Source organism: Schistocerca serialis, chromosome 6 (assembly GCF_023864345.2).
Source record: "Schistocerca serialis cubense isolate TAMUIC-IGC-003099 chromosome 6, iqSchSeri2.2, whole genome shotgun sequence".
Taxonomy (NCBI): domain Eukaryota; kingdom Metazoa; phylum Arthropoda; class Insecta; order Orthoptera; family Acrididae; genus Schistocerca; species Schistocerca serialis.
The window spans coordinates 145,586,862-145,613,562 of record NC_064643.1 but is presented as its reverse complement, the minus strand read 5'-3'; the positions used below and the strand labels follow the sequence as shown (position 1 = coordinate 145,613,562).

At 42.8% G+C, this 26,701-nt stretch overlaps 1 protein-coding gene across 1 annotated transcript in view; it reads right to left on the bottom strand.

The window, feature by feature from the left end:
• Positions 1-26,701, bottom strand: part of LOC126484696 (hemicentin-1) — a 1,211,236-nt gene that overhangs the window by 304,968 nt on the left and 879,567 nt on the right. Inside the window, exon 10 of the mRNA XM_050108292.1 lies at positions 15,111-15,222. Within this exon, the coding sequence (XP_049964249.1) occupies positions 15,111-15,222 (112 nt within the window). The remainder of the gene's footprint in view (positions 1-15,110; positions 15,223-26,701) is intronic.

Below are 26,701 nucleotides of genomic sequence, written 5' to 3'. Positions count from 1 at the left end.
AAGGTCATCAGTTCCTAAGCTTACACACTACTTAACCTAAATTATCCTAAGGACAAACACACACACCCATGGGCGAGGGAGGACTCGAACCTCCGCCGGGACCAGCCGTACAGTTCATGACTGCAGCGCCTAAGACCGCTCGGCTAATCCCGCGCGGCTGCAAAGCTAGAGGAGTGATGCAATATACTGACAGGTGCATATACGAAGTTCAAACGCAAACTATGTGAAAACGTTTACGGGGATACGTGATCAGATCGGTTAAAACCAGTTTGGACGAATTATTTTTTAATATTTTGGATAGGATCTGCCTTAGAGCCTTAATGGACCCTTCGCCACTGGATATGAGTATCTTTTACAGAAAGTTTACGCATTCGCGTCGATGTCCAAAGTCTAAATACGCTTGGCGATCGATCCAGAGTTACTTATTCGTATCGTGCTGGCACAACAATTTGATCGTAGGAATTTCTACAACAAGTGGAGGAGGAACGGTGGTGTGCTGTTGGTAAGCACTAGATTGGGTGCCGATGTTCTGGATTAAACGCAAGCCTCACCCAGCGACCCGTCCATTCAGGCCAGAGGGCGCATTGTGGGATACGCCTCCGGGGGATGGCGGCGTTAAGCTGGGTGGCGCCTTCAATGCTCTTCCATGTTATGCGCTGGCATCGCGTTACACGGTCCCTTCCTCTCATCTACATATTAATATAGCGCAACACAAACGCTATACACCACACACTACAGCCTTCCACCTCAGATTGTTGCGTGTCGTTGCGCATCCACATCATCACATATAGGTGTACCATAATTAACAGCGAACTCGGCACGGGTGAAAGTATACGATAGTAGAAGCAAAAACGTACCTGCAAACATGGAATCGCAGAGGAGCCATTTGCAAATTACTTGCGAATGTTTAGTTACGAGCCCAGTTAGCATAAAAAGTATTTGACATATAAACTTTCCGATCACATTCCAAACTAATTGATACGAAATTTCACCCTTAATTGGTGAATGTGGTACATGAACTATGGGGCACCGGCACATTTTGCTCCTGATGTATGACATCTAATAACACAATGTGGTCTAAGATGAGTAGATCCTTTTACTCGAAACCTGGATATTTTTCCCTTATGGATCATATGAAAAGAGAAGTGTACAGCACTCCCGTTAATATGGTAGAAGAACAGGAGCAGCGAACTGCACAGTATGGGCAAGATTTACAAGGTCATCCGCGGCTGTCTGAAGGAATTCTTAACTCACTGTAGAGGTGGCTGCAGTACTGCATTCAAATGCGAAGACGACACGTGGCAAAGAGATACACGAAAAACATTTAAAAACTGAGTGCTCCTCAGGGAGCAGTGGAGATGTTCATCCACGAACTACTAGGAGATATAAAAACAAAGTAATGGACCAAGGACACAGACTGTAAGGAAAGCTGTACCTTCGATTTCAATGACAATTAAATAGTAATTGGTGCACACGCGGTAGATGGACCAATCATGTTGTGTCGCACTTGGATAGTTCAGACGATAAGAGCACTGCAACGAAAGGCAGCGTCCTGAGTTCGAGTCCCAGTGTGGCGTACTGTTTCAGTCTGACAGAAAGTTTAGCACGAACGAAGCTGTTCTCTGAATACCAAGAAATGAGACAAGATAGATACGGCAACCTATTGGAACCTGGGCAGATGACATGGAAAATTGTAGAAGTAGTCAGTCTCAAATGGAGGATGTTGATGATGATGACGACGATAATGATGATGATGATGTGATGACGACATGTCTATTAGTACGAAAATAGTACAACAATACCCACTTTGCATCACATTCCTAGCAGCGCTTTTACTATTACAGAAAAAGATACATAAGTTGAAAATTATGTCATGGCAGAAAATTCACAAACATTGTGTCTCAAGGAAAGAGAATTTTAATTTCGCTTATTAACCAATAGAGTTGCCTTAATTTATTCAAAAACTATCTTTAAGCTTCATTCCATTAATTTCCAAGTACAAATTGTGCCGTCGTATCGAAGTGGCGCATAGATGGTAAAAAAAAAAAAAAAGTAGCATCACATGGTTTAGAGGCTTACACCGTCATTATATGTAACAAAACCGAGTGTTCGTGAACGTACCCACACACGATGATGCTTGTCAGCCTATGATACCTGGACAGCTATCTGGTCGAAGCTTTCCACTAACAGTAAATTCATAACGTTGCTTATATTTGCTTTTTCTCACTACAGCATACGATTACACCGATTGTTAATGCAGAAGTCTCTTGGAGCGTGCAGGCCAGCCACCGTAGAAAACACACGCCAGTGTTTATCCGACCTGCGTGATCGGCTCCTTCCCGCGCGTATTTATCCGCGCAAAACTCCTCTCTTGTTTACACTTAACACAGCTCCGTTTACCAGCATATGCAAACTAAATCTCACCCCCCGTGTTTTAGAAATGCTTCAAGTTTCCCGTTAATCGAGCTGAGATCCTCACTGGCAATCGTGGTCGTTTTGTAAATGCTTTACACTATATTCCGTCGTAAACGATCACGCTAAATCACGAGAAAGCCTTGTTATACAGGATGGTCAGAAACTGTCTGAAATTGTTGTGAGGATGTTGCAAGGGAAGTTGTGCTAACAAATAATTGTTAAGAAAAATTCGACACGTTGCGCCGTTTCCGAGTTATTTAGCACTGAACTTAGCCAGTCACATCGTTCCGTGCGTGAATTCAAACATTCCTACGCGCTACAAGGCAGTAATGCACAGACATCTGTGACTCCGCAACTTACCACTTGTTCAAATGCATATTAACAATTAAAATGTGCCCTTTTCGGAAGTGATGAATTGAAACTAAGTGAGCAAAACTACGTCTTTTCGGTTTAAGGAAACCAAACGGGGAACAAGTTTGGTGACATTGTCTCTAACGAAGAACAAGTTTGACGACATTGTCTGAGGCAGGCTGCTTCAATTTGAGAGCGTGACGACCCGACAGGCTGAATTCAATGCTATATAATACGGAAACTGCACAATGTATCGAATTGTTTTTCTTAACTATTATTTCTCACAAGGGAACCTCCCCATCGCACCCCCCCTCAGATTTAGTTCTAAGTTGGCACAGTGGATAGGCCTTGAAAAACTGAACACAGATCAATCGAGAAAACAGGAAGAAGTTGTGTGGAACTATGAAAAAAATAAGGAAAATATGTAAACTGAGCAGTCTATGCGCAAGATAGGCATCATCAAGGATAATATGAGCGCAGGAGCGCCGTAGTCCCGTGGTTAGCGTGAGCAGCTGCAGAATGAGAGGTCCTGGGTTCAAGTTTTCCCTCGAGTGAAAAGTTTATTTTTTTTATTTTCGCACAGTTATGATCTGTCCGTTCGTTCATTGACGTCTCTGTCCACTGTAATAAGTTTAGTGTCTGTGTTTTGCGACCGCAACGCAAAACCGAGCGATTAGTAGACGAAAGGACGTGCCTCTCCAATGGGAACCGAAAACATTTGATCGCAAGGCCATAGGTCAACCGATTCCTCCACAGGAAAGCATGTCTGAAATTTTCTATATGACACTGGTGACGGCATGTGCGTCACATGACAGGAATATGTTGTCGACCCACCTAACTTGTACACTTGGTGAATGGGTAAAAAGATTCTTCTACCTTGCCCGATTAAGGTTTTCTTGTGGCTGTGATAATCACTCCCAAAAAAGTGACGAAAGCGTAAGAGTTTGTCACATAAACTGCAACAAATGAATGCAACAGTTTCACAGTCGCACAGTTTTCCCTGTGCTCTATCAAAACATGTTTTTAACGTTTTCAAATTTTTCCGTTTAGGTGTAGCGTCCCCATACTACGGCGCAGTTACCTCGTATCGGACGGACCGACGGACAGATAATAATTGTCTGAAAATAAAAAATTAAACTTTTCACTCGAGGAAAGACTTGAACCAAGGACCTCTCGTTCCGCAGCTGCTCATGCTAACCACGGGACCACGGTGCTCCTGAGTTCACACTCTTCTTGATGTTGCCTATCTTGCGCATGGACTACCCAACTTGTATATTTTGCTTATTTTTTTCATAGTTCCACACAACTTCTTCCTGTTTTCTCGATTGATCTGTGTTCAGTTTTTCAAGGCCTATCCATTGTGCCAACTTATAACTAAATCTGAGGGGGGTGCGATGGGGAGGTTCCCTTGTCAGCTCAACCTCCTCTGCAACATCCTTACAAGCTGTTAGAATGTTTGTGGCCACCCTGTACACGCAAGTTATCCAGTTGCCTACACTAATGAAAATGGCGCTCATAAAGTGCACATAGACCTGTATTTGCGTGCGGATAGCTGTCGCCAACGTTCGCAGACGAACGGGGTGCTAAAAACACTGGTCCACAGGGCGCGCACCATCTCTGACGCAGAGAGTCTGCCCCATGAGCTGGAACACCTCGAAACTGTATTCCAGAAAAACGTGTACTCGGAATGGCAGATCGGATGTGCTCTCCTCCCCACCTCTACAGTACAGCGTCTGGAGACGGAAGAAGTTACGGAGGAAGAGACAGCCACTGCCTATATCCCGTAGACTGGCGCACTATGGGAAAATAGAACGAATATTGAGGAAACACCGAGTAGGAACTGTCTTTTGCCCACCCAATAAAACACGAGCATTACAGGAAAGTGTCAAAGACGATCTCGGTTTGCGGAAGGCCAACATATACCAGATTCCGTGTCAGTGTGGTAAGACTTATATTGGACAGACGGTGCGCACCATCGAAGATCGTTGCCGAGAACATCAGAGGCACACTCGACTTAGGTACCCCAACAAGTCGGCAGTCACAGAGCACTGTTTGACCGAAAATCACGAAATGGACTACCAACATACCAGCCTCTTGGCACAGACATCTAAATACTGGGACAGCGTCGTTAGAGAGGCTATCGAAATTCGTACCAGGGACGGACTCATCAACCGAGATTGCGGCTATAACCTCAGCAAGGCATGGGAACCAGCATTGAGTCTAATTAAAAAGACGCTCACCAAAGAAAACGAACGGGCAACCAGGGCGGACGAGGCAATTACACCGACGCCACCACAGACGTCGACGCCAGCGTCTCAGCGACCGCCGACGCACGGCCGAGGGCGCGGACCACGGAGAGAACGCCTCGCAGGGGAAGAGGATTTAAGACGGCCGCCTGCCCTCACGAGCTCAGTTTGTCAGCGCACCTGACGATGGCGACATGTCTGATCGCCCACATATTATGCCCGTTGGACACTATGAACCGGCAGCACACCCGTGGACTGTTCGAGCAAGAAATACGCCGGGAGAAACTGAAGAATCACATTTCTAATACTAGTTACGCCCGCCGGCCGGTGTGGCCGAGCGTTTCTAGGCGGTTCAGTCAGGAACCGCGCGACCGCTACAGTCGCAGGTTCGAATCCTGCCTCGGGCATGGATGTGTGTGATGTCCTTAGGTTAGTTATGTTTAAGTAGTTCTAAGTTCTAGGGTACTGATGACCTGAGATGTTAAGTCCCATACTGCTCAGAGCCATTTGAATTAGTTACGCCTCATACGAAAGATCTGACGGTCGACAGACAAATTTAGGGGTAACGTAATGCGTTCTGTCCAGAAGCTTTGCCGCAGCTAAGAGGCGACCGCGTACCCTAGAAAGCGCCGACATTTGAAGTGACGACTCTGTATTTATCTACAGCCTCACTGCTGGCACGAAACATCTCGTACCGCGGTTGACAAGTTGCCTTACGTGATGCCTCTACAGGGTGGATCCAAACGCCATTGACAAAATTTTAATGGGGAAGATCACAATAATAAAAAAAATTATTTATTTAGTTTCTTAGCTCTTCGTTTTCGAGAAAACACCTTCATCCGAATGGGATCCCAATTCATTTTTACAGAGAGTACGCAACTCCATCGGCTCCTTACTTAGCTTCCATTTATCGAGACTCTCTCGCCCAGCGCTAGGTCGCAAGTGACTGGAAAAAAGCGCAGATAACTCCTGTACATAAGAAGTGTAAAAGAACGGACCGACAAAATTACAGACCAATATTCTTACCATTGGTTTGCTGCAAAATTGTTGAACATATTCTTCGTTCGAATTTAATTAATTTCCTTGCGACGGAAATGCTTCTGTCCATAAATCAGTACGGATTTTGAAAGCGTCGCTCGTGTGAAATTGCCATTTGTCACATGATATCCTGAGAACCATGGAAGAAGGGCAAGAGGCAGGCTGCATATTTCTGGATTTCCGGAAAGCGTTTGACACGGTACTCTACTGCAGAGTGTTAAAGAAGGCATGAGGATTAGGATACCAGATACGTGAGTTGCTCGACAACTTCTTAAGTAATAGAACCCAATACGTTGCCCTCAATGGCGAGTGTTCATCAGAGACAACTGTGTCGTCAGGAGTGCCAATTCTCTATATACATTCACGATCTGACAGACATAGTGGGCAGCAATCTACGGCTGTTTGCTGATGATGCTGTGCTGCACTGGAAGGTATCATCATTGAGTGACTGTAGGAGGATACAAGATGCCTTAGAAAAAATATCTACTTGGTGTGTTGAATGGTAGCTTGCTGTAAATGTAGAAAAATGTAAGTTAAATCAGATGAGTAGGAAATAAATCCTGTACTGTTCGAATACAGCATAAGCAGTGCACTACTTGACACAGTCGGACAATATCTAGGGGTAATGTTACAAAGAGACATGAAATGGTACGATCACGTAAGAATGGTACAAGGAAGGGTGAATAGTCCACTTCGGCAGGTTCGATCAATACGCCAGTATTGGTGACGTTTCGTGAACTCAAATGGAAAGCGCTGGAGGGAATACGTTCTTTTTATCGAGCACTGTTGATAAATATAGAAAACAATTAAAATTGCTCAAAAGAGGAAAGGCCACTGAACCTGATGGGATGCCAGTTCGATTTTACACAGAGTACGCGAAGGAACTTGCCCCCCTTCTTGCAAGGGTGTACCGTAGGTCTCTAGAAGAACGTAGCGTCCCAAAAGATTGGAAAAGGGCACAGGTCACCCCCGATTTCAAGAAGCGACCTCGAACAGATGTGCAAAACTATAGACCTATATCTCTTACGTCGATCAGTTGTAGAATTTTGGAACACGTTTTATGTTCCAGTATAATGGCTTTTCTGGAGACTATAAATCTACTCTGTAGGAATCAGCATAGGTTTCGAAAAAGGCGATCGTGTGAAACCCAGATCGCGCTATTCGTCCACGAGACTCAGATGGCCATGGGTTCCCAGGTAGATGCCGTGTTTCTTGACTTCCGCAAGGCGTTCGATACAGTTCCCCATAGTCGTTTAATGAACAAAGTAAGAGCATAGGGACTATCAGACCAACTGTGTGATTGGATTGAAGAGTTCCTAGATAATCGAACGCAGCATGTCATTCTCAATGGAGAGAAGTCTTCCGAAGTAAGAGTGATTTCAGGTGTGCCGCAGGGGAGTGTCGTAGGACCGTTGTTATTCACTATATATATATATATATATATATATATATATATATATATATATATATATATATATATATGACCTCGTGGATAACATCGGAAGTTCACTGAGGCTTTTTGCGGATGATGCTGTAGTATATCGAGAGGTTGTAACAATGGAAAATTGTACTGAAATGCAGGAGGATTTGCAACGAATTGACGCATGGTGCAGGGAATGGCAATTGAATCTCAATGTAGGCAAGAGTAATGCGCTGCGATACACAGAAAGAAAGATCCTTTATCATTTAGCTACAATATAGCAGGTCAGCAACTGGAAGCAGTTAATTCCATAAATTACCTGGGAGTAGGCATTAGGAGAGCTTTAAAATGGAATGACCATATAAAGTAGATCGTCGGTAAAGCCGATGCCGGACTGAGATTCACTGGAAGAATCCTAAGAAAATGCAATCCGAAAACAAAGGAAGTAGGTTACAGTACACTTGTTCGCCCACTGCTTGAATACTGCTCACCGGTGTGGGATCCGTACTAGATAGGGTTGATAGAAGAGAGAGAGAAGATCCAACGGAAAGCAGTGCGCTTCGTTACAGGATCATTTAGTAAACGCGAAAGTGTTACAGAGATGACAGATAAACTCCAGTGGAAGACTCTGCAAGAGAGACGCTCAGTAGCTCGGTACGGGCTTTTGTTGAAGTTTCGAGAACATACCTTCACTGAGGAGTCATGCAGTATATTGCTCCCTCCTACGTATATCTCATGAAGAGTCCATGAGGATAAAATCAGAGAGATTAGAGCCCACACAGAGGCATACCGACAGTCTTTCTTTCCACGAACAATACGAGACTGGAATAGGAGGGAGAACCGATAGAAGTACTCGAAGTACCCTGCGCCACACACCATCAGGTGGCTTGCTGAGTATGGATGTGGATGTAGATGTAGAAGTTTAGAAAATGGTCATCTGAAGCTGACTGCAGAATGATTGTATATCCTACAAAGCACATTTAGCATAAGGTTCACGTAGAGAAGAGATGTAAGGAGGCACAGAGACAGTCGTTTTGCCCCAGCTCTGTTTCCGAGTGGGTCGGGAAAAGATATGACTAGCAGTGGCACAATGTACCCTCCACCACGCACCATACGGTGGCTTGCGGACTATGTATGTTGATACAGATGCAGAACGAAGTGAAAAAACTGTAATACGCAACCACCAAAACGTAAAACACTAAACGCAGAGTAATACAAATGCAAAAGTACAGTGATGCGATTGCCGTTGCTGAGGGGAACAGCTCACCACAGTATCACTACGCCGCTTATCCATTGCATTCAGAGAACCCATTTACGTTGTGCACACCGGCCAACTCTGCATCATTGCACCTCTCTATACTGCTGTGTATCACTGCCATCGTACACCTAACACCACCGGAACCACAAACCCCAGGCAGTGCTGAATGCAATATTGACGGTGGAGAGTCTAATGCACATTACTGTTGTCGACTGCAAGTACTGTGAGTGAATGGAGCAAGTCTGAATCCAAACGTGACACACAGTTCATAACGTCGATACCTGCAATGTCATGCAGAGGTTTTCGGTGCAGTACAGAGATAAGGACAAATTGGGGTTAGAAATCTAACGAAACGTAATTAATCTGTAGCGAGCTACGGGAGGCCACGGGCAGCACCATCTACGTTAGGAAGGCCTGTGCGGTGCCTGCGAACAGCCTGGTGGGAATATCAAGAGTAGTCACAGCAGCAGACCACTAGTATAATGTAGCATCGTTCTGAGCTTCTGTATCCGTGAATGCTGCTCTTTTAGAATGTTTTTAATGTTATTTATGTGATGCACAACCCAAATTTGTGTAACAGAAAAAATGCGCCACAAGTATTGTGTGACTGGGTGTAAGGTAAATTATCCGACAGGGCCGAAAATGGGCGCGTTTGTATATCCGAATGAAGAACACTTGTGAAAAGAAAATGGAAACGGGCTACGCAAAGGGAAAATTTTATCAGGAAAACAAGAAATGAAAGTGATTTAAGTTCCTTTACGATTAAACTACAGTATGAAGTTAATAATGTGAAGTATAGCCTTAAATTCACACATACATTAGTACTTACTATTTTACTGTTGGCAGTATTATATTATTATTAACGTCATAAAAAAACTCTTAAATTTTGTGGTGGGAGGTTAAAACTGAACATCGTGCGTGAAGGTTGCCCACTACACTAGATAAATTGTATATAAGGATTTAATCCCTGTGGATCCTCAGTTCTGATTTTCCACGAATGTTTTAATACGTTGTTGTTAAATTCACAGAAGTTACAGAACAGTAAACCCCAATTTCTTGTTTGGTTACATACATAACGTTATGCCTGCGAATTTTAACGTACAAAGCGTTATTTTAGTTGTTTGCTTGCGCGAAGGTGAAGCCTGATTCGAAATATCTACAACTACGTGGATACTCTGCAAAACACACTAAAGTGCCTGGCAGAGGGCATCACCGTGTGCTTTGGCCCGCTCCACGTAACGTGTGTAGACAAATCGTTTTTTCATTAATTTAGAGCACTGCATATGTGGGTGTTATTACTATGTCAACCGAGCTGCTCGTACAAATCTAAGGAGGCGTTGTGTTTAGTAGCTGCTGGATTAGTAGTTCAGCAGACGAACGGCAAGGTTCACGAATCTCAGTTGAAAGGAATGCAGAAAGTGTACAGGTTTTCGTCTTGTTACCAAGTGATTAGGGAAGGGGCTCTGTTCTGATGTTTTATTCTGGTTGCCTGCTTTTTGAATAATGTGATTTGGGAAAGAACAGGTTACTTAACATGAAAGGCCGGACACCTAGGTAGTTAAGATAACTTAAGTAATAGTCGTAAATATCTACCAGAAACAGTTATAAAATATAATATTCAGCATTTACAAATATGAAATTTTCTAAAAAAAAGGTAATATTTTAGACTAGTCCCTCACTAATATTAGTATGTCATTATTACGAAGTGGTCTTTCAGTATCAAAATATATAAGTTTTAGTGTATTAAAATAGTGATGAATATCAGTATAAATATAATATTTAGAGAGAGAAAAGCGTTTCTAAAAGTGGCTACCACTATACACTCCTCTTCGGCGCCGGCCGGAGTGGCCGAGCGGTTAAAGGCGCTACAGTCTGGAGCCGCACGACCGCTACGGTCGCAGGTTCGAATCCTGCCTCGGGCATGGATGTGTGTGATGTCCTTAGGTTAGTTAGGTTTAAGTAGTTCTAAGTTCTAGGGGACTTATGACCACAGCAGTTGAGTCCCATAGTACTCAGAGCCATTTGAACCATTTTTCCTCTTCGGCAGGCAAGACTTGTATGACACTCTTGGTAGGTGGGTTGCTCAGCGCATCGGCTTTCTTAATCTAGGTGGCGATTGCACGGTTCGCTTACATCAAAACATTCGGAAAATACACCTGAATAACCTTCGAAATTTGTTTCTCCTTACATAACACTTCTCTACCCCATCTGAGTACGACCGTTACCCGGAAGTGTTGTAATTATGTTGAGTTCTCCGCTGTTTTTATTAATAAAAAAGCGATTGCAAGCATTCACTCTACTTTAATCGACTGCTTCAGATGGAAAGCTCTTTGTTGACCGCAACCTAAACCTACAAGTAATAAAAGCTAGTTTTGATTTTACCCCAAACGTACAACTGCTTGAAATCACCAGTCAATTTTGTTATGTTTCCTGGATCAGCTCACATTGTGTAATCAAGTTTTCGCGTTAAGTTTCCTTTTTAGAAATTAACATGTATTGAAAGACTTTACCATCTCTTATTCCCAGTGACGCAATCTGTTTGATAGGACTGCCTTCCATGATACAGTGTGTGTGTGTGTGTGTGTGTGTGTGTGTGTGTGCGCGCGCGCGTGCTCTTGGAACTGACGGGCGCTCGATGGCGAGGTTATTAGCGCCCTCCATGAAACAAATCTGTTAATCGTCATAGCGAGGCATGAATTAATCTTTTCAAAGACCTTCTAATGAAACTGAATTCTCTCAGTTGAAGCTCGAGGTCAAAATATCTCGATTCGAATAACTAGTTTCACCTGAAATACAACATTTTAATTGACTTTAACTCTAGATTACTAAACCCTCGTTAAATTTACAATTGCAGTTGGTACCATTTCACGATCCCTGCCAATCTGGTATTGTCAGTGTGGGGTGAAAAACAGGGTATTTTGCACTCAGCTTGTAATTAACTAGTGCATGAACTCTAACTTACGACTTCCTTTGAATAACATATGGCGTAGTGAAATTTACGATGGTTTAGGAACAATGTTACATTTTCCCTTCTTTAGTGTTATAGGATTAATAAACACTAGTTAATTCAAAAATCAGTAAAAATACATTGATAACTTTCAAAATATTTTATACTTTGATAAAAACCGGTCCCACAATAGTACTCCCTTAATCAAACCCATTTCATCTTCATAACATCATTGAATTCAGTTTTTCCTATTGTAATTTTTAGAATGTTTTAGAACTTCCATCCTCAAGTCAGCCGCGTTCAGACATCTTACTGACATAAGATTCATACAGATTCATACAGAATCAACAATCTGTAAAGGACTCCTACTTTTTATTACGATGCACTGTCTCTTGCACAAAACTGGCCTTCATCTCTATTTAAAAGTACATAAAAAATTGTGGACACAAACAAACCTCTTACTTATTATATAATGCCTTATTTGACAGTGTTAAAATAACGGCACAGATCACGACTTCAAAACAAGCTGACTCATCTGACTGCAGGCAGTGGTTAGTCCGTAAACAACAGGGGAGGCCGGAAGGTCGACACATGATGAGTGCCACGAAATACGGAACTGTATTTTCATTTTAAATACTTGTATGTTGGGAACAGCTACGGCAACCATATTTGTATTGGAACCAATATGTGATTCAAGCGTATGTTTTTATTTGTGCTGGAAGTGAACAGAATAAACAAACATTTCATAAAATTTTTGTTTATTATTCAAACGAAAACATCTCGTTAGCGTTCAAATGTAACAGTGGACCAGTACCTCTCCACAAAAAGTTATAAACAAAGATAAGCGGTTATATCGACGGAAGTTGTAGATTTGGGTAAGTGTAAAGGTGGATTCAAGGCGGCTATATTACTTGCCGAAAGTGAACATAGGTAGATATCACCACATGGAAGTGCCTGAGTACTGTACAGGCAACTTTTGGAGTGAAGACCGTGCTATCTATCCAGGCGCTTCGTTGTGACGGTAAAATCTCGGAAACGTGTGAATGTCACAACGACTGCCGCAGTGCGCGCACAAGTGTCCACGCAACTTTGTTCTCTTCCCGTTAATTTTTTGTCTGGATGATACGAGGGGGGGGGGGGGGGGGTGGGGTGTAGGTGTCTTCAGTATTTTAACCGCTCTGATGTGGCTCATAATTACTTCTCCTGTGCCAGAGTAGCAGTGATATTCCCGTTTACTATAGTTTAGAAAAATGCCTTCTGGATGTAACAGTAACTTCAAGTGTGCCCAGGGAAGTGTTTTTGGATGATTGCTGCTCATGTATCGTAATGACCTGACAGGCAATATAAATAGTAACGTCAGACTTCTGGCAGGTGATACAGTTATCTATAGTTAAGTACTGTCTGAAAAAATTCAGATGTTAATAAGATTTCAAATTTGGTAGTTCCCTCCTTTATTCATAAACGCTGCCCTGGGCTCTTCACAAAACGAAAAAACGTAATATCCTATGAGTACAATATCAATGAGACAAAGTTAGAAAAGATCAACTCATACAAATAACCTGGGTTTAACGATTCGTAGTGATACGAAGTGGAACGTTGACGTATGCTCAGTTGTATCTAAATAGGGTGGCAGACTGCGGTTTAATGGTAGAATACGAGGGCTGACTGAAAAGTAATGCCTCCACCTTCGTAACTCTTCAACAGTCGGCAGCATTCGTATGCGGCAGGTACTGGCTTGTTCCGTAGCCTATTCTCTACATTCCAATTGGCGGGAAGCCTTAGCTTGTGTTGTGTTGTGTTGTTACAGTGTAAAGTACGGAACCCCGAGTTGACGGTCGGTCAATGCGATATAAGCAACGTGCAGCCATTGAATTCTTAATAGCAGAAGGTGTCACCCCAAAGGAGATTCATCAGAGAATGAAAGCAGTTTATGGTGATTGTGTTGATGTGAGTACTGTGCGTCGTTGGGCGAGTAAGTTTAAAAGATGTTGAGGCGGGAACATCTGACCTGTGTGACAAAGAAAGAGTTGGACGTCCTGTGACAGCAGCCACGTGCATGATGAGTACCCCAGATGCTGACTTATGAAATGAAAGCGCGCAATCTTGAAATTTGTCAGGAACTCCTCTCGCGTTACGAGAATGAAGGTGACGCCTTTCTCCATTCAGCTGTGACAGGAGACGAAACGTGAGTGCACCATTACGACCCGGCGACGAAGCGTCAATCTATGGAGTATCGACACAAAGACTCGCCCCAGAAATTCAAGACGGAGCCCTCAGTAAGAAAAATAATGACCACAGTGTTCTGGGACGCAGATTGTGTTATCCATGTTGATTTCCTTGATCGTGGAACAACAATAAATTCAGAGCGTTACACCACAACGCTGCGAACTCTGAAACGATGGGTAACAAGGGTCCGAAAGGAAAAGGGAAATGTTTTCCTGCGCCATGACAATGCCAAACCACACACTTCACGTGCCACCAACGCAGAACTTAAGAGACTGAATTTCACAACCGTACAGCATCCTCCACACAGTCCAGATTTAGCACCGTCTGACTTCCATCTGTTCCCGATAATGAAAGACGATCTGCGGGGACATCATAATGCTTCTGACGAAGACGTTGAGAGAACTGTGAGACTGTGCTTCCGGAAACAGAGTGTCGACTTCTTCCGTGACGGCTTCAGAAAACCTGTTCACCGTTGGCAGAAACGTATCCAGTTGACTGGTGATTATGTGGCAAGTGAATATTGGTAATTAAAGGTCACATTCTAAGGATTATATCTGCGTTTGATTTATTAAAATATTCCCATTCAAGCCCAATTAACGAAGGTGGAGGCATTACTTTTCATTCAACCCTCGTACTACGGAAATGCAGTCATTCCACAGAGGAGACTGCTTACGAAACACTCATGCGTCCCATCCTAGAATATGCTCAAGTTTGTGAGACCAGTGCTAAATAGGACTAACAGGGGATGTCGAATGTATAAGAAGACGAGCAGCACGAAAGGTTGCAGGTTTTTTTGACCCACGCAGATGCTGAAGATACTGAACTGGCAGACGCCTGAAGATACGCCGAAACTATACCGGAAAGCCAACTGACAAAGTGTTGAGAGAAGTGAGGAATCTAGGAAGGTAGTACAATCCCAGTTCCGACGAAATGGTCCTGTATGAATCGCGAAGATGAGTTACAGTGCACCAAGAGGCTTGTAAGCAAGCTTTCTTCCCGCGCTTCAGTGAATGAAACGGGAAGAAGCTCTAGTAAGTGGTACAACAGAAGTCCCCTCTACCACGCGAGTCTCAGTTTGCAGAAAATACAGATATGTAGACGTAGAGACTGTGGTACATTGTCTCTCCCAACGAACTGCACGCAACAAGTGCCTTACGATGCAGCAGTATAAGTGAAACAGGCAGCAGAGGGAGCTGCAAAAGTACTTACCAGCGCACGGCAAGCAGCGTCGTTGGGTTGGCGACGTACTCACACTCCAGTGTAATATCGGAGCTCTCGTTGACGGTAATGTTGTCCGGCTTCACTGTCACGATGGGAGGATCTGCAACATCACAAAGCGACACTGTTACTTACTGTACACGACAAAACTTGGATATATAACTCTGACAAGCAGCAAACGTAAGAGTGTCTGTGTTAAGCAGAGTCAGAAGACAAGGGCGCTCAGTTCATCGCGAGCTAGGGAGAAGTCTGGTCCGTGTCTTCCTCTAGTAGCGCCAATAAAATATATTACTACAAAAAAGATTGTACCAACTAGTGGGTGAATTAGCTTCAATGATTATGCTCTATCTAGAATTTTCAGACTGAACCTCACGATTCGAGTGCGTTAGCGCAATACCGGATTCATGTTCGAAGGAAGGAAGAAAGATTACGGAGGTTAGGGTTCAATGTCCCGTCGATGGCACATGCTCGGATTGATTTCTTGGAAGGGAACCATCCCGGCTTTTACCTTAAACGATGTAAGAAAATCACGGAGAACCTATCTCTAAATGTACAAACAGGGAATTGAATCGCAGTCCACTCAAATACGACTCCATTGTCTACCTACTGCGCTACCTCGCTCAGTAATTAATATTCGAAAGGAGAAGGGTTCAGGTCGCTTTAGGCATTTATATTTTGGTTGTTCGAGGCTTCCCTATACCACTTCAAGCAAATGTCGCGATGCTGTCACCAACAATGCTATGGCCGATTTCTTGCTCTATTTATTGTCCAGCTATCGGATTTCCTCGTCATTAATGTCCTCGATGGCACTAGGACGTATAAGAATTTAACCTTAGGATTTTAACAATTACTTAGAAAAGAAATGCATTATGGCATAAGTCAGTTATGTATATCTCAACTTTTACGTCAGGAGGTCGTCATTTTATTGTCCGACCGATTCCTGAGTAGTGTGACAGGTTATAGGGATTTCAAATTAGTTCTGGAAAAATATGAGTTTAGAGACTGTTGCTCTCATTCGGAATTTTAAATATTACCACTACATCATTTCACACGATTATGTCATTTACATAGCTGCTAAATAAGTCTATAGCTGTAACTAACTCTAAGCTTTGCCTTTGGTGGCTGTTCTAATTTCAGGCGCTTTTTTGGCCTTGATCCACGCACACGTGTGATAGTAATTGCAGACTCCGAAACGAAGGACTGTCGTTAGACGTTTAAATATTACGACCATTACTTTGTCAATAAAACTATTAAGAAATAAACATATCTAGGTGAAACCTCAACCAAAAAAATTGAAAACCAGGTCACTAACTGTTGCCAGTTTATGGCAATGGACAACCCGTCATCCAGCGACACGCAGAAGATGCAAATCTAAAACAAAGACCACTGAGTTGTGACCACCACAACCTAACAGTGATTATAACGAACTGCTAGCTTTTCTATTCAGAAGGAAGTAAAGTACACGCCGAACTATTAGAGGGAAAAGATGATTCTTCCCTCATAGTTGCCGGCCGCGGTGGTCTAGCGGTTCTAGGCGCGCAGTCCGGAATCGCGCGGCTGCTACGGTCGCAGGTTCGAATCCTGCCTCGGGTATGGATGTGTGTGATGTCCTTAGGTTAGTTAGGTTTAAGTAGTTCTAAGTTCTAGGGGACTGATGACCACAGATGTTAAGTCCTATAGTGCTCAGAGCCATCTGAACCATTTTTGAACCCTCATAGTTGGCTCCCAAAATAACGAAATATATAGAAAAAATATTGTATTGAGCTTATAACAATTATATCGTGTATTGAATGGCTAGCTGAACTTTTCGAATAAATATATTCACAAGTAGCTGCACCTCGCGTGCGTTGTTTTCCATGTTTATTTATTAGCAATGTGTTTCGAGCTCTGTTGAACGTATCTCGATATCCAATAAGTACAGCAAAACTTTCATCAGTATTTATACTAACGAAAATGCTACAGCTAAATTAACGTAAGGATGGATTTCTACAGCTTTTGCGAAGGACTAGGTTGGAATTCCTTGCGGTATTCCTCCGCTATGAATCAGATTTAGGCCGATGTTTCGCTACTACCTCAATGAAATTGTACTGAATGAATAACACAGTGAATTGCAGAGAAGGACGTAAAAGTGATTTAAATAGCTATATACGGAGGAATATTCTCCCATACTTCAGCACAGAGTTCCGTAACCACTGTTGAGAAACCACCATTACAGGTACTGTGTCAACAGCGTTTATCTCAATATAAGTAGCAATTAAAGTGTTTTGTATTCCTTGTTGATACCTGAAGATTAGATCAGCGCTTCGAAACGCACATCTAAAAACCTATCGTGAAAAATAACTAACTAGCGTTCCGACCGGTATCGGAAGATGAACATAATGAGGATTACGACGCAGTCTTCAAAACTTCGGTTGTATGAATAATCACCATCCACAACATCAAGGATTAAATCAACTCTGGAGCCGTGCGGGATTAGCCGAGCGGTCTAAGGCGCTGCAGTCAGGGACTGTGCGGCTGGTCCCGGCGGAGGTTCGAGTCCTCCCTCGGGCATGGGTGTGTGTGTTTGTCCTTAGGATAATTTAGGTTAAGTAGTGTGTAAGCTTAGGGACTGATGACCTTAGCAGTTACGTCCCATAAAATTTCACACACATTTGAACATTTTGAAGAAACCAATTCTGGTTTGTTCCAGGCTCTAGTATTTTGCTCTGTCCATCTTTCGACAGGCCGATCTTCATTCTTCCTCATTTTAACTTCCCATTCAGAAGTGACTTCGGCGTCATCCTTTGTTGCATTCTTGTCACATGCTCCCTCCATTTGTTGCTGTGTTTCACGATTACTTCATTCATCTTGAATATATTTAATTACGTTCTGTAACCTTCATTTCCCATCTTATCATGTAAATTGAAGCAAGTGTCAGCTCTCAGAAATCTCATTTCTGCACTTTCGATAATTTACTAAAGGTTCGATATATACAGCCATACAACGTTTGTACTGCCATTACATTGTATAGTTCAGCAGTATATCTTTTCTGTTGCTTTTGAAGTGCCGTTTGATGGTGCCACGTAGCTACAGTAACTTATGACGTGACTTTTCAGGCTTTCCTGACGGATCTGTTGCAAATGCACTTTTCGGGTTTGCCGCCGGATAACGTTGTGCAAGTCGCACAATGTTTCGGCTCTCGGTAGAGGGCATTAGGAGCGCCGTTTCCACTCTACTGTGGGCGCCCCCTCCCCCCCCCCCCTTGTGTAAGCGTAATTCCTGCCCTACGAGATTATCATCTTGCGGAAGTGACGTCACCATCTACCATCACTCGAAGATGTCCAACAGTTGTGTGCATGGAATACTGTAGGATTTGCACGCTGTTAGTCGGCGGCAAATCCGAGAAGTGTATTTGCTCTGTAATTTCTGTAGCTTTTCACTCACTTCATTATTTGATGGAAGTACCGTAATATTACATACAAGATAAAAAGTAATAGTTACTGTGCACTATTGATTCGTTACTTATGGCTATTTTGGTCCTAACTAGCTCGGATACTCTAAATGGCATCACTTTTGTTTCGATCTGGAGATATTTAAATTACTTTCATTTTCTACTTTCAAAAGCAGATACATTCTACGTGTAGCTCATCTTTGTTCTGGCTAACATCAAATGGTTGCCTGAAGAGAGCATTGTGTATAGAGTATCATTATTTATTTTAAAATGTTTTGGTAATAAAGTTTGCATTCAGTTATGAAACCTTTAACATATAAATAATATAGAGTTTGTGATAAAAGGTACCTGTGTCTAAGTCTCGGATTATTTAAGCTTGCATCATTCCATATACGGAGTGTAATGTGTGTAAGTGCAGGTATTGCTATTGATAACTGAGGACAATGTACTGTACAGCACTACATAATTATTTACGTATTCTGCAGACTAATAAATAAAGCTATTACAAATCGTGTGTTTTTAGGTTGGTTAGTACCTCCAAGTGTATGTGGCAAGAGCAAGCCATTTTCTCCTGAGTATCAGGTCAGGTGTTGAAGTGTGGACACATGGACACTATATAGTTAGTTTATATGACAGTGGTGCAGTTATGACCGTGCAGAAAATATCACGTAGTAAATTACGTGACGTGTTTGAGGGTCTACTGTTCGAAACAGAGAAAAAACAACGAACACATTGATATGTGTACATATTAAGGTACCACATATAAAAATATCTGCAATACCCACTACAGCATGTATAATTTTAATAGCTCTGTCAGATACGAGGGTTGTCCAGAAAGTAAGTTCCGATCGGTCGCGAAATAGAAACCACTGGGAAAATCGGTAAAGCTTCGCACAGATGTGTTGCGCAGTGTCTCTAGTATGCCATTCGATCGTGTCGCTTCGCTCTTTTCAGTTTTGAGTGAACAGTGAGCACATAAAGGTGCATAGGAAATAGTGTCTTCCGCCAGGTATGAGAGCCTGGTTAGAGATTTCGTCTGTTCATGCAGCCCACATAACACAACTGTCGAGCAGTTCCTTCTTCATGCGAATTCTCGGCCGCAACTTCAGAGGCAATGAAGACGCTCCTGAAGCGTTTCCGATGAGAATCGTTTGATCACCCACAATACAGGCCGTAATTGGCTCCCCCGAGTCTCATCTCTGCTCACAAGAACCGCTGGCTATGAAGATAAAATTTTTCCACGGACAAAGAGCTGCAGACCAGTCAGATAAATGGCCGAAAGTACAGGCAGCTGATTTCTATGACGAGGATATTAGAAAGTTGGCACAACACTACGACAAAACTCGAAGTTGGGGCGGTGACGATGTAGAGAAGTTGGTGCAAGGTGTACTTAACTGCTGCAAATAACACGTTTCTGGTTTTCACTGTGGTTTCCATTTCGCGACCGAGTGGAACATACTTTCTGGACAACCCTCGTAAATACAAACTGTCCATATTTTAAAAGCAACTGTTATATCGGTTAAATGGGTTAGGATTAAGAAAATTCAGTTCGGACAGGTCAGCGAAAGCGTTTTGGAATGTTACTTAAACCTCGGAGCGCCATCCTCTTATGCCAGAAGTTCAGCTGCCACCAAAGGGAATAGCAATCGTCTGACGTTCGGTTCACGACGACGAGGCGAAACAACGACGTTGTATCCCTGTGCTCGTGACGAGGCAGAGTAGCTTTATTATACTTTGAAAAGCAGACGAAATTTACATTTTACCGTCGACGACGATATGCGCTGCCACCGCGAAAGGAGCAGCGTTATGCGCGCGCCTATAAGTACACTCGGCCGCACGACTCGAAGGCATGCAGGGATGCTCTCCTTGACAGGCGCTTCGCAGACTCCTAAAGCTCGCCCGCCCATGGCAACGCGATTTATTCTGCCTCCTTTTATACCCTGTAAATTCGCGTAAATGGATTTCTTTGAGCAAAGAATGGAGGAAGAGGCGTACGGAGGAAAGAAATAAAGAGGCGGGGATTTTGTATTCAGGGTGGTGAGCGCCCGCCAGCCTGCAGACGCGACGCGGCGCTTCGTACTTCCCCCAGTTCCCCTTCACATGCTGCGGTGCTCTTCAGTCCGTAGAGGTTCATTCGTAAACAGTACGTCCTCCGTTCTTGCAGAGTACATGTAAAAATACGAGGACAACAAGAACATTTCTCGGTGTGATACAAGGGCAATGTTCTTGAGTTATGGAATGAGTAAAGGTAACATATTACCGTACCGCTGTGTTGTTCACTAGTCGATAGACACATTAAAATATTTAAAACCTTGATAAGCTTCCAGACGATGTCTTCATTCAGAGGTGACGAGGAGGATGGTCACAAAATTTTAAGTATCGCCTCGAAAAGAATAAGATTACGTAATTATTTGCGAGTAAATATTTGCACTCCAGGGAGATATCGAAATCCCCACGTCGCTAGAGAAGCGAAAGCAAAGTACCACAGCCACTGATTAATCGGGGATGGGCTGCACCACGTTGTTCGCTTCCGGCAGCACAGAGCAAATGTTGCACCTCCGTCGGGTGCATCCAAACGACTTCCGTAGCCGTGTGCATTGACCCGACACAGCTTTAACTTTTGCTCTGTGTTGTCGGAAACAAACAACATGGTGCAGCCCAACCCTGCTTCATCAGTAGCCTGCGGTATTTTGCTTTCGCTCCTCTAGCGACGCCCGACGATGCTGCGGCTCGTGATTTCGATATCGGCCAGGAGTACAAACATGTTCTCGCAAACAAGCATAAAATTAATTTCGTAACTTCACTTTTTCGATGAGATAACTACTCCTAGTAGTTAGCTCTGAAAAAGGACATCACCTGAAAGGTTAGCACGTTTTCAGTTTAGCTTATGGGATTATAGACCACTCAGTACCTTAGTTATACAGTGAGTTGTTACCTGAACTTCTTCCGTTACTTATATTCCACCAAGAATTTTCCATTATTATATTTAAATTTTGTTTTTGTTGTGTTGATAAATATCACGCAATATCGAAAGTGAAATTTCAACTTGATACTGTCTAATTTTTTCATTCATGATATTTTTAAGTGTATGTATTATGAGTGTATCGCTCAGTTCGGTAAACTGGACTACCGTGTTATTATCAGATAATTCTTTGTTTTGGATAGTTTCCTGCGAAAGAGAATTCATTCATACTTGTGTGTGTGAGATGTGTGTGAAATCTTATGGGACTTAACTGCTAAGGTCATCAGTCCCTAAGCTTACACATTACTTAACCTAAATTATCCTAAGGACAAACACACACACCCATGCCCGAGGGAGGACTCGAACCTCCGCCGGGACCAGCCGCACAGTCCATGACTGTAGCGCCTCAGAGGCTCGGCTAATCCGGGGCGGCTTTCATACTTGTATAGGTTTACAGAGACTGTGGTCGTGAGAAGTGAGCGGCCAAATTCAACATTCTTAGTACTCTCGCCACGTCATATTAGAAAGAAAAATTCGTGCTTCAGATAGTTACGTCCATTCTCTTTGTTAAGAACAACTGACTTTTGCATTGCTTCCACAAATTGTTTGGATATTTTCGATACTAATGGTTCCCGCTGCAACGTAAATAACCTGGTGGATTTCTCTGTAGTCTGATATTTTTATATATGCCACTAAGAAGCTGTTATAAAATTTTATTATCATGCAGCTATGAGGGCGTGCTGAAAAGTTACGCGTCTGAATTTTTTTGTGAAAACTGTTAAAGCTTTCTAAATAAAGCAAACTGTATGAACATTGTAATTCTTTCCTCTTCATGCCTTCAAGTTTATTTCTTCACACAGTCACCCTGTCGGCAAACACATTCAGACCAGTTTGTTGATACCGCGACTGTACAATGTTCGACACTGTTGACGGAGCCACAACCTCAGCTCTGCTTGCACCGCTTCGCTTCATCACTATCAAAGTGAAGTCCTCGAAGAATGATCAATGATAGTGAACCTTGCTCGTGTGTGGCCCGGCATTGTTATGCTCAAGGAGAGGGTGCTCCATTTGTGGTTATATTTTTCGAATTCGAAACTCGATTACAGCGCGCTGTTTCTCACACACAGACGTAGATGCGTTACACAACGCCATGTTCAACGTTACAATTCGGAATTCTCTAGCGGCAGGCGGCTGCAAATATGTAGACATGAAGAATAAAGATGTGGAATGTTAATAACGTTCGTTTTATTTAAGAAGGATTAAGAGCTTTCACATAAAAAATTATGGGACATTCAAAAAATGGCTCTGAGCACAATGGGGCTTAACTTCTGAGGTCATCAGTCCCCTAGAACTTAGAACTACTTAAACCTAACTAACCTAAGGACATCACACACATCCATGCCCGAGGCAGGATTCGAACCTGCGACCGCAGCGGTCGTGCGGTTCCAGACTGTAGCGCCTAGAACCGCTCGGCCACCCGGCCGCCCAGGAGACATTGCACGCCCTCGTAGATCCGATTATTTACGTCATCTGGCAGACTTTAAAACTGAAATGGTTGTGCACCAGACAAAAACATTTGACTGGCTCGTCCAATTACTTCCAAAAGCTGTTTTTAATAGTCCGTAAGTCTCAGAAGCTGATTTCCCAGTTTTACAACAAAATTTCACACAAACTCGTTGCTCCGTTTTTAAGTCAATTTTCACGCAGAGAGAATCCGGCAACAAGCCCTAACAGACCCGCACTCAGCCAGTTGCCACAACGAACTGAATAAAGGAAACGCAGTTTCCTGTCAGAGGGCGTTCAAGGACAAAGCAATGACTCACTCCCCGCCCTCCGTGTACCTGCCCGCCAAACCAGTAAGCAATAGCGGATCCATCCTTAAAACTCTCCTATCACACCTCGTATTACTGCTAAAAGTATTGCTGCAACAGGATCAGGCTAGTGCCACTTCTTCCGACCGCTGACACAAGGCTTTTTGTCACTTTATTGCCTTGTTGAGTGGGAATGTGGAGGGAAACAATTGATACGAATTTGGATGTGAATGTGACTTTTCAGTTATTGTGTGTCCATTTTTCTGTCTCCTGTAGCTGAACAAGAGATAGCGTCGTAATCTGAGATGCGTGCCACACTGTGAAATTTGATCTATTTGAACAGTTCCATATATTAGAAAAGTTGTCAGTGTTATCTAGACAGGTCCTGGTTATTGAGAGTGCTTATATTACGGATAAATAAGGTCAAATGAAAGGCAGTACGTCAAATCTACAGTCCGCAAGGTATTTTACAGTGGATGGCGGAGGATGCTTCGCGTGGAGTGCTCTTTTACCCCTTTCCTGTTTTATTCGGGAATCGTGCCCAGAAAGAACATCTGTCGGTAAGACTCCATATTCCTTTAATTTATGTGATTTTTTTTCCATTCAGGGTCCTTTCACGGTACATGTTGTCTGACACTTCTGGGACATATGAAGGGCTTATTTCAACTGTGGTACAAGTCCATTACCTCCACTTTTCTGCCTATAATGTTTGTGAAATTAATGATCCAAACAAACAGAAAGATAGGTTCATCTCTAGAAAGAAGCCATATGCTTGAATATTTCTGGTATCTCAACTGCAGATTTTTGAGCGCTCATTTAACTTTAGGACTCTGTATCTGTAAATGAACAAAAATTGACTTGTACCGCTATTGAAATAAGCCCTTCATAAGCTCTCGGAATTCCAACATAAAATCTGTCTTTAAGCGACTGTCACCGGATTCTGGTGATCATCTCTTTGGCGCTCTTGTATTTATTAAACGATCCCATGACGAGACGTATATTTCTCCTTCGGGTCTTCTCTATCTTCCTTTATTAATCTCGCATTGTAAAAGTCCCAAACTGACGAATAATACTCAAGGATACATTAACTGCGAGGTTCTAATCTCCTTCATTTTTGGGTAAGTTACAAATCCGTGGAATTATTTCAGTGACTCTGTAGGTGGTATACGCGTTTCCTACAAGTGGTTTTCTCTGGTCATTCCATTTCAAGTTTCTCTGGACACCATTCCTGGTAACTTCGTGATTGTTTCTGTTACTATTATTGTTATTAAACAATAATGGGTCTTCCAACTTTGTTTGTTAGCGTCACAATACCGGAAAATTGTAGCAAAATGCATGAATATTTGCAGACTCTCGGTCTCGGAAAACCCAGTTGACCCTCAACTATCGTTATTGTTATTGCTATTAAATATACGGAAAGAATACGACTGATAATCAGTCACTGAAAACAGCAAAAACCGTAAATATTTTGGGACCCTGTGTCCGCAGTGACTTGAAACGAAATTACCAAGAAAGCCACAGGGTGAGCACAACATAATTTTGCAGTATCAAAAACTCATACAAACGAAACGATATAACTTAGTCGCTTCAAAAACGTATTAATAGAGTCTCTCCAGAAGTATTCCCAACCGTGGACCCAATTCTTCTGTTGCACTCTGCCGCCAGAGAGCGCTAGTGTATAATGGCAATTAGAACACAACAGAATAGCAAGTGTGTCCTCAATTAGCAGAAAGGGAGTCGGTAACAATTGTTCAACGAGCACTTTGCAGACGTTTTCACCAAGAGCCACCTCGTAGAGTCTCCATTTTGCCCCCACACAGGAGGCCGACCGCGACTTCTGCACTTCCTTCCAAACTGTTTCTGTCAGGATAAATGAAGATTCTACTGGGTTGCGAAATACTCGTTGAACAGCTGTTACCGAATCCCTTTTTGCTAAATAGACAACACAACAGCTATTCTGTTATGTTGTACTTGCCATTTTCTACACCAGCACTCTCTGTAGAACAAAATAATTGTGTCTATACTTAAAATCTTCTGGAGATACTCTATTAACAGGTTACGATTTGAAGCGAAAAAGTTATACGTTTCGTTTGTATTAATTTTTGATAGCATAAAGTTCTGTTGTGCTCACCCTGAATTGTAGGAGAAGCTGTTGAGAGGATAGCATTAGTTAAAACAATCTTAAGGAAAAAAGTAGCTTACAAAGAACCTCGTTGGACCGATTTGCAAGTACTGCTCTTTAGTCTGGGACCGTTGCAGTTAGGGTGTACAGAATAGGTAGACATAAAAGATGGTAAACACGTTCCGTCGCAGGTTCGTTGACAGTGGCATCTCGACGGTCAATAATACTGCGCAATACTACTACGTACTCCCAATGCCTCAATAATAATTTGCAATAAAACTGTGGTTCGGAATGTTGAACGATAAAGACGCTTCTGTTGTGACATTCGCTCTACTTTGTTGCAAAAAGAATAAAAGGTGGATGAAAAACTGTTTCAAGCAGCGACAAAAATCACTCACAAAAACTTGTTGAGAGAACTGAGTTCGACAAAAAAAGAAAAGATTATTGTGTGTTGATGGTCCAACATTTGATACATTACTAGAATTGGTTTTCCTAATACACTGGCGTCCCCATACGTTGGCACTTGCCCCCCCCCCCCTCCCCCCCCCCCTCCCTCTTGCACCCACCGAATAAGTTCCTGCGGACGTGCATACCAGCTTCATAAAAAATAAATAAATAAATACAATGACAGACGTAGGTCCACCAAGTCACTGTCTGTCTATTACGCTACGATACCTTCCTACTGGCTATTCTTTCGAAGACTTGAAATTTACAAGGGCCGTTTCCACCTTGCGGCATTTGAGACATAGTTATGGAAACGACTCATGGAATAATACGTGCACTAACGAATTATATTCCGGTAGTTAATAATACGTGCACTAACGAATTATATTCCGGTAGTTAATGTGTACACACACACACACACACACACACACTTTATGCGTAACTTGATATTAATTAAATTTTTAGAAACATCTTCCTTCTTGGCTGTTCCCTATAGTTTCTGAGCAACAAATCATACGATTCATCATTCTTAGCACTTCTGTTTTTGTACTCATCTGCCGTAACGTCTCACAATGCCGGCAATCATTTATACATTTTGATGCACTCTAATAATAACGCTCTTTCGTCTTGTTTTGAACTCATTTTCCACCCAGCAACAACGACCCTAATCTCCTTAGTCCGTGTAGCGCGCGAGAGACTGCCGAGAATATTGTCAACAGTGCCCACAGATGGCACAATATTTCCAGACTGCGCATATATTTTCCAAGTTTTTGATGCTCTCAATATAACTGCGCTACCTCTCAGTCTCTCTTC